Below are 14,947 nucleotides of genomic sequence, written 5' to 3' on the forward strand. Positions count from 1 at the left end.
ATGTGACCATAAATGCTTTGTCGTTTAATACAGTAATACTATTCATTATTGCATAACACAATCTGTCATGTTGTCAACCTGTTGTCCAGGGCGCGCGCACCGTCTCGTGCTCCCAACGAGTGACGTCACCATTACGTGGAGCGGGCACTCGGACAGGCAGATACCAACAGAGGAAGTCGAAGATGCGGGTGAGTTCGTTTTGAAAATCCTGATTAAAACACCGTTTACATGAACATATGGACGTAGACATGTAGCGGCTGTCTGGTTTGCGGTTTTAACGCGGCGCACACGGTTTAGTGGCGAACATGAAACCGTTGTGACGGATGTTTAAAAACAGGAAGCAACAGGGCGTTTGTCGGTAAAGTCTTCAAACTTGTGTCACCGGTGAAGTTTGACACCGTGGCCGCTCGCGGTTAGCCACCGCTTAGCATGTTGATAAGGATTTAATGGGGACATGCTAGTAACGAGCTAACGCCGCGCTAACGTCGGAAACTGACACTGATGTGCTGTAAAGTGATAGTGACTGTGTGACAGTGACAGGTTGACGTTACCTGTTTGCGTTCCATCACTTTAATCTTTTAGATACAGACATTTTTTTGTTAAATTGAGCGAGGCACAATAATAAATCCTACGGGAGCGAGACAAAGAAATACAAAAATGAATGTAAAATAATGGAAACCGCAATGTTTTGATGGGAGGACGAAGAAGCTAAGGGGAGAATGTAGTGACACAAAATGACTGATGCCAACGGTCTGAAAATTAATTAACACTAAAAATTAATAAATAATCATGACCTCGAAAAGATGGGAAGAAGTAAAGGATAACTGAATCCAGAAGAATGCATAAATGCAATGTCATGGATGCCAACGGCTGCTCAATCACACTACAATCGATGTATCTATCATGGTTCTTAAACTGTGGGATGTGTAGCACCAGTGGTACATGAGCTTCCTCTGTTGGTACTCTGAGGAAAATAAATACTGTTCTACTGTATATACCATAAATTAAAGTGTCACCTTATCTCTCGCTCCATCTTTATCTGATTCTACTATACCAGTGTGTGAAGTATATGTGAGGAAGAGGAGAAAGAAAGAATATTTATATTGAAGAAGTGCTATTAACGGTAAAAGAAGTCGTATTAACGGTTAACACACCATAACCATTAGTTAACAGAGAACAAGATGGAAAAGAGTGTTAATGCAACATTATTGATGTAAACTGCCGTCAACCACCACTTCGAACTTATCAATGAAATGGAGAAGAAGAAATAAAGAAGAAAAACATTGGAAAACCGATAATCTAAAATATTTCATGCTCTTACAGTACATGTTACAGACTGTGGTCCTGTTATGACTCCTCTTAAAATTTCTGTTGTTCTTGATTTTCAGTTTTCGTGTGGATAATTCTGTCTGGAGTTTATGACGAAACTGTAAAATTAAGAAATATTCTGCTTGTTATTTTGTCATATGTTGCAGTTTAACATCTAATCTGGACTCCTGCCGTGTCTGCAGAGACATACACACCATTCTGAGGCCTCGATGGGTGAGTCGCGTCTCTTCATGTCTAATGCTGACTAGGGCTACAATGATTAATCAATTATTAATAGACGATTAACTTAAGTGCCATCTATTTTGATTAGTGATTCACTGGTTTGATTGTTTTTTTTAATAATTAAAACTTTTAGATTTTTAAATGTGTAAATGTTCTTCTTACTTTGCTCCATTTAACAAAGAAATCATTGAAACAAAAATAATTCTGACATCATTATAATTTCAAGGTTTGGGGAAACACTTTTTTTCTAAACAAATAATTGATTAAACGATAAAAGAAGATTATGAACATTATCACTTGTTGAAGCCTATAAAACACATGAAGTCACTGGGCTGGTTGACTGCTCTGTCAGAAACCAAATGTCGGCCTGTTGAGATACTGCTAATAGAAACAAAAACTAAAAAGTACGTGTCTTGACTGTGATAAAGCCTCCAGTGTCAGAGTTTCACTTTCAGCTGCTGTCGAGTCGACATACTATTTAAGATTTTCTATGTTTAATACCAGTTAAGCCAAACTGCACAACAGTTGAAGATAAATGTGATAGGATAATTCATGTAAAATAGTATGACTGATGTAGGACAGTTACCTGATTAATCGATTCCTATTGTCAACTATTTTGATAATCGATTATGTGGATTGTGTGTGGAATTAAAACAATGTTTTCAGATTTCTTAAATGTGAATATTTGAACAAAACAAGACGTACAGTATGAGAACTTCTTTCTTGGTTTGAACAACAATGATCAACATTTACTGACATTTTATGGACCAAACAATTACTTGATTACTAGAGAAAATAATCAACGGATGAAAATGATAATTAGTTACAGCCCTAGACTGATGTCAGAGAGGTACACACTGCATCCTTGATATGTTTCCTGTATCTTCACAAAATGTCCATAGAAGAACTGCAGTGGTTGGAGTGTCTTCTATAAAAGGTTTTGCTTTTTATACTGCAGGTTGTTTTTTTTCTTCATTATTAAAACAAGCTTTCTGATTTTACAGCATCTTAAATGTGAATATTCCTTGCTCCATATAACAATTAAATAATTGAAACTGAATAATTTTGCTTCATGGAAAAAAATTAACATTTGAGAACATCATCATTTCAAGGTTCAGAAAACACTGATCAACATTTTCCAACGCTTTCTGACATTTAATGGACCAAACAAATAATCGGACAGAAATGAAAAGAACACAACATTTAAACGCTTTCTTTTTTATATATATATATTTAATTAACTTTCTCGGTCCAGTATTGGGCTGCGACCCTTGGACAGAAAAACAAGTATTCAATATTTTCAATCAATGTAACAATTTATTTGCTGCTTGTTGTGTTTTGAGCAAAGCAACAAATCACGCCATGTTTGTGTTCAGAGTTTATGCCACATCTGAATTATTGTTATTTGTTGCAATTACTTCATTTGCACAGTTTGATGACATCATGTGAATTTAGTTGTCATGAGTAAAAGGCACACACCAGAAACAGAGCTTCAAAGTTTCTGTCCTGAGGCTGTTCTGGAATTTTCACCCTTGACCAAACAGATAAGAGTAATCGCACAACACAATGAGCTGTGTCGCAGTCTGCTGTGTGTTTACTTAGGGTGATGGTATGTTTTTTTTCAGGAAATGCATCACATGCCTGCTGTGTCAGGAACTACAGAGGCAGGTATAAAACAGCCTGAAAGAAAACACACACGCTTTTTACATGTTTTCTCTTGTTTTTTTTTTACCCTGCAGCCTCAGATATGGATTACAAGGTTGTGTTCGCAGCCTTGGAGTGCGTGTGCGAAGACAACATTTCCGCTCTGTGCAGGGACTCGTACAGCACTGTTGCTGAGCGCCTGGTCACATGTCTGAGACAGATTCAGGGACACGGGCGGGCTCTAGAGCCTGTGGTCGCCATGCTGACCACCATTTACCACCACTATGACTTTGATGCACAAACGCCGGGGAATGGGTACCGCACCCTGGTCAAGGTATGACGACTTATGTCTTTTTCTCAATCAACTGATAGCTGGACTGGATTGTATTATATCGCCCTAAATAGACGTGGCCTATGCAGAACAAACATGGAGTCATAATTACTAGCAGTGTACTAGCAGTCGAGCCGCTGATGTGCGATTCCATGCAGAACAATGAGCGAGTAACGTTTAGCAAGAGCAAATGACGTGATGTCTGGGAAATGAAAATTCCAAGATCTCTGTCTCACCAAATAAAATGACAAAGACTGAATTTGACCAAGATCACAAGGACAATCACTTGTCCAAGATGCAGAGTGTGCTGCAAATCAGTAAAAGTGGACGCCATGGACGAAGCATCACTTATGATTTGCTGTGAAAGCTGTGTTAGCACATTCAGTCCTTGAATTTGAGGAACTGGTCCTGGAAAGTCCTCAAAAAGTCCTTGAATTTATTGTCAACCAAGGTGCGGGAACCCTGTTTTAATGGTCAGAAATGACCAGTGGTTCTGTAGCCTGGCTAATACCAGACCACATTTCAATCTCACTGAGATAAGGTCCTATCTACATGGAGAAGGAACAAAACATAAACAATTTTTTCCTTTGTTGTATTGGAAAATGTTTTTCGTAAACACGTCATTGTTTCAGAAAATGTCTTCATTAACAACTTGTAATATTATACTTATGCAAATAAAGCTTTATTAAAAAAAAAAAAAAAAAAAAAAAACTAAAACATAGAGCATATGCCTTATGTGCATGCTCAGTATCTTCTTCTCCGGTTTTGGTGTATTTCTGTAGCAGTAGCACGTACAGATTTGGCAAATGTATGACAGCGTTAAAAGGTAATTTTGGAGGGTAATGTGTGATTGAACACTTTGTTACATTTTGAGGACAAAACAGAAAAATAAGGTACAGGTTCAGTGTTCTTTGTCTGTGTGACTAAGACCTTAAGGACTCTTCTTATTTATTTACATTATTAATATTTAGCCGTGTTTCAACTGAGTGGAACAGTGCATACCCTTACCCTGCGTTTCTAGTAATAGTACCAAAATAACCAGCTCAACCTTTCCATTTAAGGTACCAGAGTAAAATGGTACGTTATGGTCAGAGTGGAGCTAGACCAGCTTCACCCACGACAGTCAGCCGATTGGGCAACAGAAAAAACGTCACTTCCTTGGGATCAGTGTCTCTTCAGTGCCCAGTCTATTCTCATACACCACCCAGTATGACATCATGCTACATATCTCGCTGACAAGGCTAACGGGCACAGCCCACACCTAAGCCTGGGCTTTACCATTCCAAAACTGTGCTATACCATGATGAAAGTGCAGCATTTGTTTCCTTACAAAGACTGAATGTCACTTGAGAAGTCATGTCCTTTCTTTTCTTCTCACTTTTTCAGGTTCTGCAAGCTTGTATTGTGCACATCATTCACAAGGGCCGTTACATTGCTGCTAACTACAACAGTGCCTTCTTCAGGGCCGAACACAACGTGTCTGAGATGGAGGCATATGCTAGCGCCCTCTGCCAGCTGCGTGCCTTGCTTCACCTCGCCAAGCAGCTGATCAACGACAACCATCACGGTCAGTTGTTGTCCCCAAACAACGGAGACCTGAGCCACAGGTTTGTGCAGGAGTACAGCTCCATGCACAAAGCCTGTTTCTATGGACGCTGCCTGGGTTTTCAGGTGAGACAGTGACACTAAATAATAAATGCTTGTTAGATATAGAGGAGAGAGGAACGTTTGTCTGTCTCATCAATGTCCAGCAGTTTTGTTTGACAGGCTTCAAACTTGGGGGATGACTTACTAAGGGTGCCTTAAGACAGACTTAATACTTGGTATATTCATTTATTTATGGTTTATTTTATGGTTTATGGTATAGGCAGATACAATAACGTAGACAGCACTGCTATCAGTTGTCCAATGCCTGCACCATAGTGTTTCTAGATGCGAAACACTTAGTAGTGTCATAAAAGGAGGTCCGTAGTGGTACCTTTTATGAGAAGAATTGACAGAGATAGATGGTCGTCATATGCAAGTAATCTGCCTCAACCTCACCCAACATGTCAATGTCTCCACCCACAATAAAGGCCATACCCTGGACCTAGTTATCACCAGCTCCCTCACAGTCACTGAGCTCCATGTATATGACACTGGTGTGTCTGACCATCAGGCAGTCAACACGAAACTCCCCCTACCATCTCCCTACACAAACCCAAACTGTACAATAACTTTCAGGAACCTAAATAACATCGGGTAACATTCCCCCTCTTTCAGTCATCATCTCCAGCTTCTTCTCCCACATACATCCTCCTCAGTCTCCAACCTTGTGGATTTTTACAATAACACTCCATCCTGGACTCTCATGCACCTTTGAAAAAACAGACTGCCCCATGGTACACAAAGGAGCTGAGGCAAATGAAATGGTCAGGCCACGTCCTGAAGCGAGCCAGCAAAACATCCGGCCTGACGGTGCATAAGTTGGCCTACCGGGAACATCAAAGATCTTACGCTTAAGCCCTTTCCGTGTCCAGGTCAGAACACTATTCCACAATCATCAACAATAACCCAGGTAACTCCAAGCAGCTCTTCTCTACAGTAAATCACATTCTCAAACCTCAGATCACTCCATACTACACTCATACAGACAGTAACTGCAACAAGTTCCTTAAATTTTTCACCTCCAAAATTGACAATATCCGCTCATCTATCTTACAAACACATAGTCCCATTCAAGACATCCCAGCAATTTTCAGCACACATTTCTCACATTTCATCCCCACAACACAGCAGGAGGTCGAAAAGATCATCCGCAGATCCAAACCATCCACCTGCTCCCTTGATCCCCTCCCTTCTCCTCAAAACACACAACCATTCCATTACCCATCTCATAACAAAAATCATTAATCTTTCTCTCCAAACAGCGTTCCTTCCTCCCTCAAAACAGCTTTGATAAGACCTCTACTCAAAAAACCAACCTTAGACCCAATCCCTCTGTCAAATTACAGATTTCAAATCTCCCATTAATTTCCAAAATCCTAGAAAAAGTTGTTTCCATCCAGCTTCACAACCATCTCAAATCAAATTACCTCTATGAAAAATTCCAATCCGGTTTCCGCCCTTCCCACAGCACAGAAACAGCTCTCATCAGAGTCACCAGTGATCTGCTGATGTCCTCTGACTCCGGTTCCACATCCCTCCTCATTCTTCTCGACCTCTCTGCTGCGGTCGACACCATTGACCACAACATCCTCCTCCATCGTCTCCAGCACTTCATCAGCCTCTCTGACACTGCCCTTCACTGGTTCCGCTCCTATCTCACTGACAGTGCAGAGCACGTGGTCCTGGTGGATGCTAAATCTCGCCCCCACACTGTCACCTGTGGGGTCCCCCAGGGCTCTGTGCTCGGTCCAACCCTCTTCCCCATCTACATGCTTCCCCTCGGGTGTGTCTTCAGCAGGCATGGAATTCATTTCCACTGCTATGCTGACGACACACAACCCTCTGCCACTGTAGCAGAGTGTCAGCTCCTGCCTGGAGGAGATAAACGCATGGATGAGTCAAAACTTCCTGCAGCTGAATGGCTCAAAAATAGAAGCCATCCAAACCGGTACTCCTCAACAACGCCGGTCTTCCCCCATAACCTCAGTTTCACTTTTTGGCCACAACATTCCCCTCTCCCTCCGTTACCAACCTTGGGGTCAAGTTTGACCCCCACCTCTCCTTCGACAATCATGTCACCCACATCTGCAAAACCTCCTTCTTTCACCTTTCACATCTCCAAACTCCACCTCTTCCTCTCCCTTCCAGCTGCAGAGAAGCTCGTCCATGCCTTTGTCTCCTCCAGGTTGGATTACTGTAACGCACTCCTCATCGGGATCCCTGGCAGGAGCCTCCAAAAGCTCCAGTATGTTCAGAACAGCACTGCCAGGGTCCTGATGAGGGTGCAGAAGTACAAGCACATCACCCCCATCCTCCACTCCCTTCACTGGCTCCCCATCTCCGCCCGCATTGAGTACAAGGTCCTCCTGCACACCCACCACTGTCTGCATGGTGATGCCCCCACTTACCTCACTGACCTCCTCACACCACACACGTCAGCCAGGACTCGGTCAGGCCAACAGCACCGTCTGCTCGCACCCAGGACACGGCTCAAGACCATGGGGGACAGAGCTTAAGAAGCTGCCGCTCCCCGTCTGTGGAATGCCCTTCCTGACCACCTCAGGGCTCCACAGACGGAGGATGCTTTTAAAAAAGAACTCAAAACCTACCTTTTTAGAAAAGCATACAGCTAAATTTTTTTATTTCTTTTATTATCTTGTTTTTAGTCTATAGCACTTTGAGATTTGTTGTTCGAATGTGAAGTGCAATACAAATAAAATCTGTTATTATTGTTATTATTATCTAAGTATAAAATGGCACAATAAACAACACATTGCTAGCAGGATTTCCTTCTGAAAATTGTGACGTTTGCAGCCGGTTTCAAATGATCAGGTAGCAAGTTTCAAGATTTTTTGGATTGTATATAACATACTTGCTATATTTGTCTTCCCGCAGTATTCTCCTTCTCTGCGTCCATTCCTACAGAGTGTTGTCATCAGCATGGTTTCCTATGGAGAGACATTTGGTAAACAGCAGTCCGGGTTTGGTGAGTCTCTGTCTCTCTTTCTGAGCTTTTGATGTCAACTGTTGTGTCTCAGTTTAAAGTCTGCAGCTTTTAAAAGTACAGAAGCTGTCAAAAAGTGTTGGGTGAGGGTTGAGAGAGTAGAGCAACTATCACTTTCAAATAAAAGTGACATTTGTGCAAAATGTTGTTTAAATTAATAATCAAACGATAACTGAACAACACACAACTGACATAATAAGACAAACAACACTAAGACAACATGTGAGGACATAAGACAGACTAAAGACATAAGGACAAACTACAGACCCAAGATAAAACGGTGACAGCATTTATATTTCTATCCGTCTTCTTCTCTACTCAAATGGAACGTGGTTAACTCAATGTTGATGTCACCCCAGTTCCCGAGTGGGTGTTGGGTTCTCAATACAATATACCCCAACACCCATTGCTCCTAATTCTCTTCCTAGAATTAGGAGCAATAGGTGGACTTTTCCTAATTCCAGGAAGGCTGCAAACTCTGAATTCAGACACACATATGGTTTCAACAGGAGCTTATACCTTAGATTTTCAGATATGATCCTCTTTAAAATGGGTGTAGTGGTTAGCACTCTCGCCTTGCAGCGAGAAGACCCGGGTTCGAGCCCCGGTTGGAACAAGGGCCTTTCTGCATTGAGTTTGCATGTTCTCCCCGTGTGTGCGTGGGTTCTCTCCGGGTTCTCCGGCTTCCTCCCACAGTCCAAAAACATGCAGTGTGGGGATAGGTAAATTGGACACTCCAAATTGACCATAGGAGTGAGTGTGAGAGCGAATGGTTGTTTGTCTCTATCTGTGTGTGGCCCTGCGATGGACTGGCGAACTGTCCAGGGTGTACCCCGCCTATCGCCCGATGTAGCTGAGATTGGCACAGCACCCCCCGCGACCCTCTGGCAGAGGATAAAGCGGTAGATGATGACTGACTGACTGATCCTCTTTAAAATAATAATATAATAATCTTCCTTCTCTCCAGGTGTGGCAGCACTTTCTCTCCTCACATCAGGGAAGTACGTCATTGATCCAGAGTTGCGAGGAATTGAGTTTGAACGCATTACCCAGAATCTGGATCTGCCGTTCTGGAAGTCCTTCTGGAACCTCACAGAGTCCGGCCTTATAACAGTAGGCACGGTCAAATACTCTGCCTCCCATGCCGTCATTACACAAAGTGCCTCCTCACTGTTGTCACTTCTCATTCTCCTGTGTTTGTTTTTCTGTCCAGGGCTTCAGCAGAATAACTTCGAACCCAGTTCAGCTGAACTTCACCATGACTGTACCTCCTGAGACTTTACACCTTCCTCTGGCCTCAGATCCAAGTCTGACAACCACTGTGTCCCCTCCTGTCGCTCTCTGGGGCCCTGGACCGGTGCACATGCGTCTGATCTCCTATGAGCTTCGAGAAGGACATGTAAGGAGCTACAGCTCTGAAAGAGGAGAGGGGGGAAACCAACAACCTCCTCCTTTAAAGTGCAAATAAATAAAAACATCAAAACAAGTTCTGTTATATATTATATATATATATATTCTGTTATATATGTGAACTTATATGTACACATATATGTATATACATCTTTTAAAACCTGACACTGCAAAGGTTTATATAATTTAAGCAGTGATGAAAGATGAAAAGAAGAAGAAAAAGGGTGAAACAACCACAGAATGTTTTTAAATATAAGAGAACTGAGGAAGCCACTGGTTGAATTTTTTAATTTGAATTATTATCTTTTGGTACTACTAGGAACCTTCCTAGAATTGGAAGCAGTGGGCAGATTATCTTCAGGAAAAATGATTTCTCTAAATTTTTAAGTGGCTTTGTTGTTGTTTATGTGTTGACTTGACAGGACAGTGAAGAGCTACTGGCCTTGTCCAGATCTGTCCCTCCTCCCCTCTCCGTCACTCATATGCCCTGGGTACAGAAGCAGCCCCGCTCTCCATGGCTGCTCATCCACTTCCACGGAGGAGGTTTTGTCGCTCAGACGTCCAAATCACATGAGGTACAGCACAGGAAGCGGCTTGAAGGAAGCGCTGCTATGGGAAGCTGCTGGTTTTCTCTTCATCATACAGCTTTTGTCGTCGTGTCTGTCTCTCTCTTAGAGTTATCTTCGTAACTGGTCCAAGGAGTTGAACGTCCCCGTCCTCTCCGTCGACTACTCTCTGTCGCCTGAGGCGCCTTTTCCCCGAGCACTGGAGGAGTGTTTCTACGCCTACTGTTGGGCCCTGAACAACTGCCACCTGCTGGGTAAGAGGAGCACTCACACTACATCACATAGTAATAAACACAGCACACACAGGCCCAACATGTGTATTACACTGTTTAGAGTCATTTTGAGGGGTTTTGTGTGTTTGAACACATTTCATGTTACTTTTTAAAAAAGAAAAAGATTGTTTAGAAAAAGTCATGTTCTTGCTTTGTTTTCTCTGATTTCGGGTTTTTCACTTTTTCTTTTCCAGTTTTGGTGAATTTCTGTAGCAGCATTACAGCATCACATATACTTTGTGCTTTTGTGTGTATGAAGACATTTCTCTGTGTTTTCGGAAAACTTTTTAAAGAAAAGATCGAATCAGGACAGTTGCTATTTGTGTGGTCAGTAGCTTTACCTTGTCGTTAGACAGCATTTTCAATCTGAAAACGGAAATGTGTGTGGCTGCTTGCTTCCTGCACTAAAGTCCAGTTGTTGCTTCCCTGATGCCAGCAACTGTGTGTGTCTTGGCTTTATTGTTTGAAATGGTTTGATTAGATTTATCGAAGTGACACAAACAGGGCAGCAGAATTAAAATGTCTGCCAAACAGCGTTTTAAACAGTCTTTGTTCTTCACTGTGTTTGACTTTGTCATTAGTGTGTGTGTGTGTGTGTGTGTGTGTGTCTCTTAGGCTCCACAGCAGAGCGGGTTTGTCTGGCAGGTGACAGCGCTGGAGGAAACCTCTGTATCACTGTGTCCATGAAGGCCATTTCCATGGGCGTTCGAGTCCCTGATGGCATCATGGCTGCCTACCCTGCCATCTTACTCACCACTGATGCCTCGCCCTCCCGACTGCTCACGCTCATTGACCCGCTGTTGCCTCTAGGTGTTCTTGCAAAGTGTCTCAATGCCTATGCAGGTATGTGGGTGTGGAAGTGTGTGTGTGTGTCATGCCTCATTTAACACAGGAGCACATCTGGCGCCCTTGCAACAGAAAACGGATCATATCAAAAATGATTTGTATATAAACAAGGTCATGTGGGAGGAAAAGAAATATGTAAATGAATAACAACCAGCTGTTAGGCAGAAACAAACCAATACAGCCTTTGTATTAACCCATAGTTTAACTTAAGTGTTTGCTGCTTTAGACAGCCTTTTTTAAGCTTTGAAACTTAATTTTGTCCTGCACCAAATTCCATTGAAAAAAATCAGCAATTTTAGCTCTCAGAGATATATGGGAGCTGCTGGTCTACTTCTTCCTCATTTTGGTTAGTTTGTATGACTGTAAAGTAAATCTGAACAAAGAATTTCAATCACTGAAGTCACAAAATAACACATTTAACTTAGACGATGGAAACAGCAGTGGATCAACAACACTGATTTTCTCTATGGTGTGGGGAAATTAGCTGTTTAGAATGTGACTCAAACGGTATCTTTCAGTTGGACCAGGCTGTCTAATGGCAGGGACATACTCTTCAGATATCTTGGACTAAAACAGGAATAGATTTGATTAGATGAGCCTTATGTTTAGTGACTAAAATCTGTTTGTTTGTTACTTTGAGCATACAAGTGTGCATTTGTGTGTAAGTGTGAGTTCAGTTCCTCCAGTGGACACACTCCCACTGTCTCAGACCAGGGAATGTTACTGAATTTTACAGAATTTGAAACCTACATTTTTTTTATAATTTACATTTGGTGGTTGAAACTGTTAGGACACAAGTGATGTTGTTGCAGTGTTGTTGTTTCTTTCCTGACCTCGCCTCGTGTTTCCGTCCCAGGTGCAGAATCAAACGTGGTGCAGCCTTCAGTGACAAACAACAGTCTGAGCTCTTTGAGCAGAGACACGGCCGTGCTGCTCAGCGATCTCACCCAGGGAGCCTCCAACTGGATCCAGTCCTTTCTGGACCCCATGCTGACCTCAGGTGGAGCGCTCTCCATGTCGTCACTGCAGAGACGGCAGCAGAGCAGCGAAACCAGGAGGACATTGACTCAAACCTCCGAGCCAAACGCTGTGTGTCATGTCGATTACCCACAAGGCTTTGAGCCCTTACGCTCTGAGTGTCTGGCCTTTATCCGCCCGACCTCCTCTCCCATCATCAGGAACCCGTTTGTGTCACCGGTGCTGGCTCCAAACAACCTGCTGCGAGGTCTCCCGCCTGTGCACATCGTGGTAAGAGAGCGAGAGACAGTTTATTTACTTAATCTGTGTTTTAGGCTTAATTTGTGCTAGGGCTGCAACAATTAATCGATTCTCAAACTATTCTGATAATCTGAGTGTTTTTTTCATTTTTTCATTTTCTTTAATGTGAGTATTTTTCTGGTTCCTTTGCTCCATATAACAATCATTTTTGTCATAATTTCCAGGTTTGGTGAATGCTGATCAACATTTTCTAACTTTTAAAAGACCAAACAAGTAATGAATTCATTGAGAAAATAATTTAAGCATAATCCATGGTTGGTGGATAGAGGAAGAAGAGCTGAGAGTGTGGATGGTTGTGTGTCTGTCACATTTCAACAGATATCTTTTGCATTTCTTATCCAAAACAATGTCAGTGCACACTGGTGCCCTTAGAACAGGGGTCTCAAACTCAAATGACCTGTGGGCCACTGACTGTCTCGTCTGGTCAGTCGGGGGCCAGTCAAGTAATATAAGTGCTTGTTTTAATATGCAACAATAAAAAAAACATATTTATAATCCAAAATTAATCTATTAATTTAAAAATAAAAACATATAGAAATGACTCATTACAACTTGATATTGTTTGGAGGGCCACATGAAATCGATTGGGTCTCCACCAGTTGAAGACCCATGCCTTAGAAAGTATCCTGCCAAGCCTGTCAAGCAAACTGTTGGATAGTTATGTGATTAACAGACGGACAGATTTACAGATTCACAATATCCCCTGGTTCCCCTCTGTCTCCTCAGGCCTCTGCTTTGGACGCCTTGCTGGACGACTCTGTGACGTTTGCCAAGAAGCTGCAAGACATGGGTCAGCCTGTGAGTTTGACGGTCGTGGAGGACCTGCCCCACGGCTTTCTCAACCTGTCGCCGATCGCCAAGGAAACGGAGTTTGCCTTGGAAACCTGCGTGGCACGGATAAGGGAGGTTTTTGAGCAAGAAAGAACGACGCCTGCTCTTCACAAATGGCCAAAGAACAAAGTCACTTAAGTAAGAGAACCAAAACGTGTGTGATTTTTGTGGATGAAGAAGAGAAAGTGATGTGTGGTTGAGTGTTGTGCAATAAGTTAAAGGAAAGTTCAGGGAGGATTATGGGGATGAACCAGAACACTGTAAAACAAACAGGAAGAAGCTTATTGAGGCTCTGCACTTGAAACCTGTACTGCACAACATTTTCTGTTTAAAAGAAAAACTAATAACTAACTTTCTACCACTAATAATACAATTATTACTACTACTTTTACTACAAGTATTTTTCTACTAAGATTGATATGATAAAGATGCAGATTTACACAGTAAATGAAACTTAACACAAAACAGTGAGGTTGTAATTTTTAAAATAATGTCATTTTTAATTTTAAGTATTTCTGTATTTCCATCGTGTATGAAGATTTACTTGTATAGGGAACACATTTCTGATGCATTATCATTATTAATGTTATTATTTTATAATTTGGATTCACTGAATTGTGTTCAGTTTGTCACATGTTTACAGCTCATGAAAAAAAAAGACCCTGTTTTCACCGACAGTGTGTGGATATGATGCGTTATATTGTAAATGAATGTTTACTCATGATAAATATGTACCACAGTTTATTTAAAGTCTGTATTAAATCAGAAATGCAAACATAACCGGTGTTGTTGTACTGATGTTATCTGTGTAGCCTTCAGATAAACCACATGACTCCATGTTAGTTGTGTTTTGTATAATATAACACAGCAAACAAACGCACATTTTTCTCAAAGAAACCTGTTGGTGTGTGGTTAATTTGCTTAATACAAATGTAGAAAATAAAAAAATCAAATAAAAACCGGAATGAACAAACAGTGTTTGTTTAGAGGCAGGTTTGGAACACACCTTGTGGCCTAAAGGTATTTTCCTCAAAATCGCTTGGTTCTATTCATTGCTCTTTACCTCCTTAAAGGGCAAATTCAATCCATAAACCCCCTTCTGCGCTTGTCAAAATGTGATTGCACCCCTGACCTACTTTCTTTCTCAAAATATTATCATCATCATCATCATCATCTACCGTGTTATCCTCCACTAGAGGGTCACGGGGGGGGGCTGTGCCAATCTCAGCTACATCAGGCGATAGGCGTGGTACACCCTGGACAGTTCGCCAGTCCATCGCAGGGCCACACACACATAGAGACAAACAACCATTCCAAAATATTGTGATTTCACATAATATTTGGCAAATTATACCCAGTGGGAGCTGCAATCACTATTGTATTAAAATGTACATTTTATGGGTTGCACTGGCCCTTTAGGGGGAGACTTTAGTTAGGGTCTGTTTTAGCAATAATGTATTGATTTAAAATTTTACTACACTTTTAAATAGCCTGCATTTCCTCAGTGGTTTTGTCTTGTTGCTTTTATGTACCAGTTGCACTTAGTTTATGAAAACAGCCTCCAATT

The 14,947-nt window shown here is 41.8% G+C and overlaps 1 protein-coding gene across 1 annotated transcript; it reads left to right on the plus strand.

Moving 5' to 3' along the window:
- The first annotated feature begins 99 nt into the window (after positions 1-99).
- lipea (lipase, hormone-sensitive a) lies at positions 100-14,160 on the plus strand. Its single transcript, XM_058618971.1, has 12 exons — positions 100-188; positions 1,476-1,542; positions 3,291-3,529; positions 4,913-5,197; positions 8,069-8,159; positions 9,145-9,290; positions 9,391-9,576; positions 10,010-10,162; positions 10,263-10,407; positions 11,041-11,268; positions 12,128-12,519; positions 13,276-14,160. Exons 2-12 carry the CDS (start codon positions 1,539-1,541, stop codon positions 13,516-13,518), a joined length of 2,112 nt encoding a protein of 703 aa, XP_058474954.1. The 5' UTR covers positions 100-188; positions 1,476-1,538; the 3' UTR covers positions 13,519-14,160.
- Positions 14,161-14,947: the final 787 nt, after the last annotated feature.

This window comes from Solea solea, chromosome 20, assembly GCF_958295425.1.
Source record: "Solea solea chromosome 20, fSolSol10.1, whole genome shotgun sequence".
In the NCBI taxonomy this organism is placed as follows: Eukaryota; Metazoa; Chordata; class Actinopteri; order Pleuronectiformes; family Soleidae; genus Solea; species Solea solea.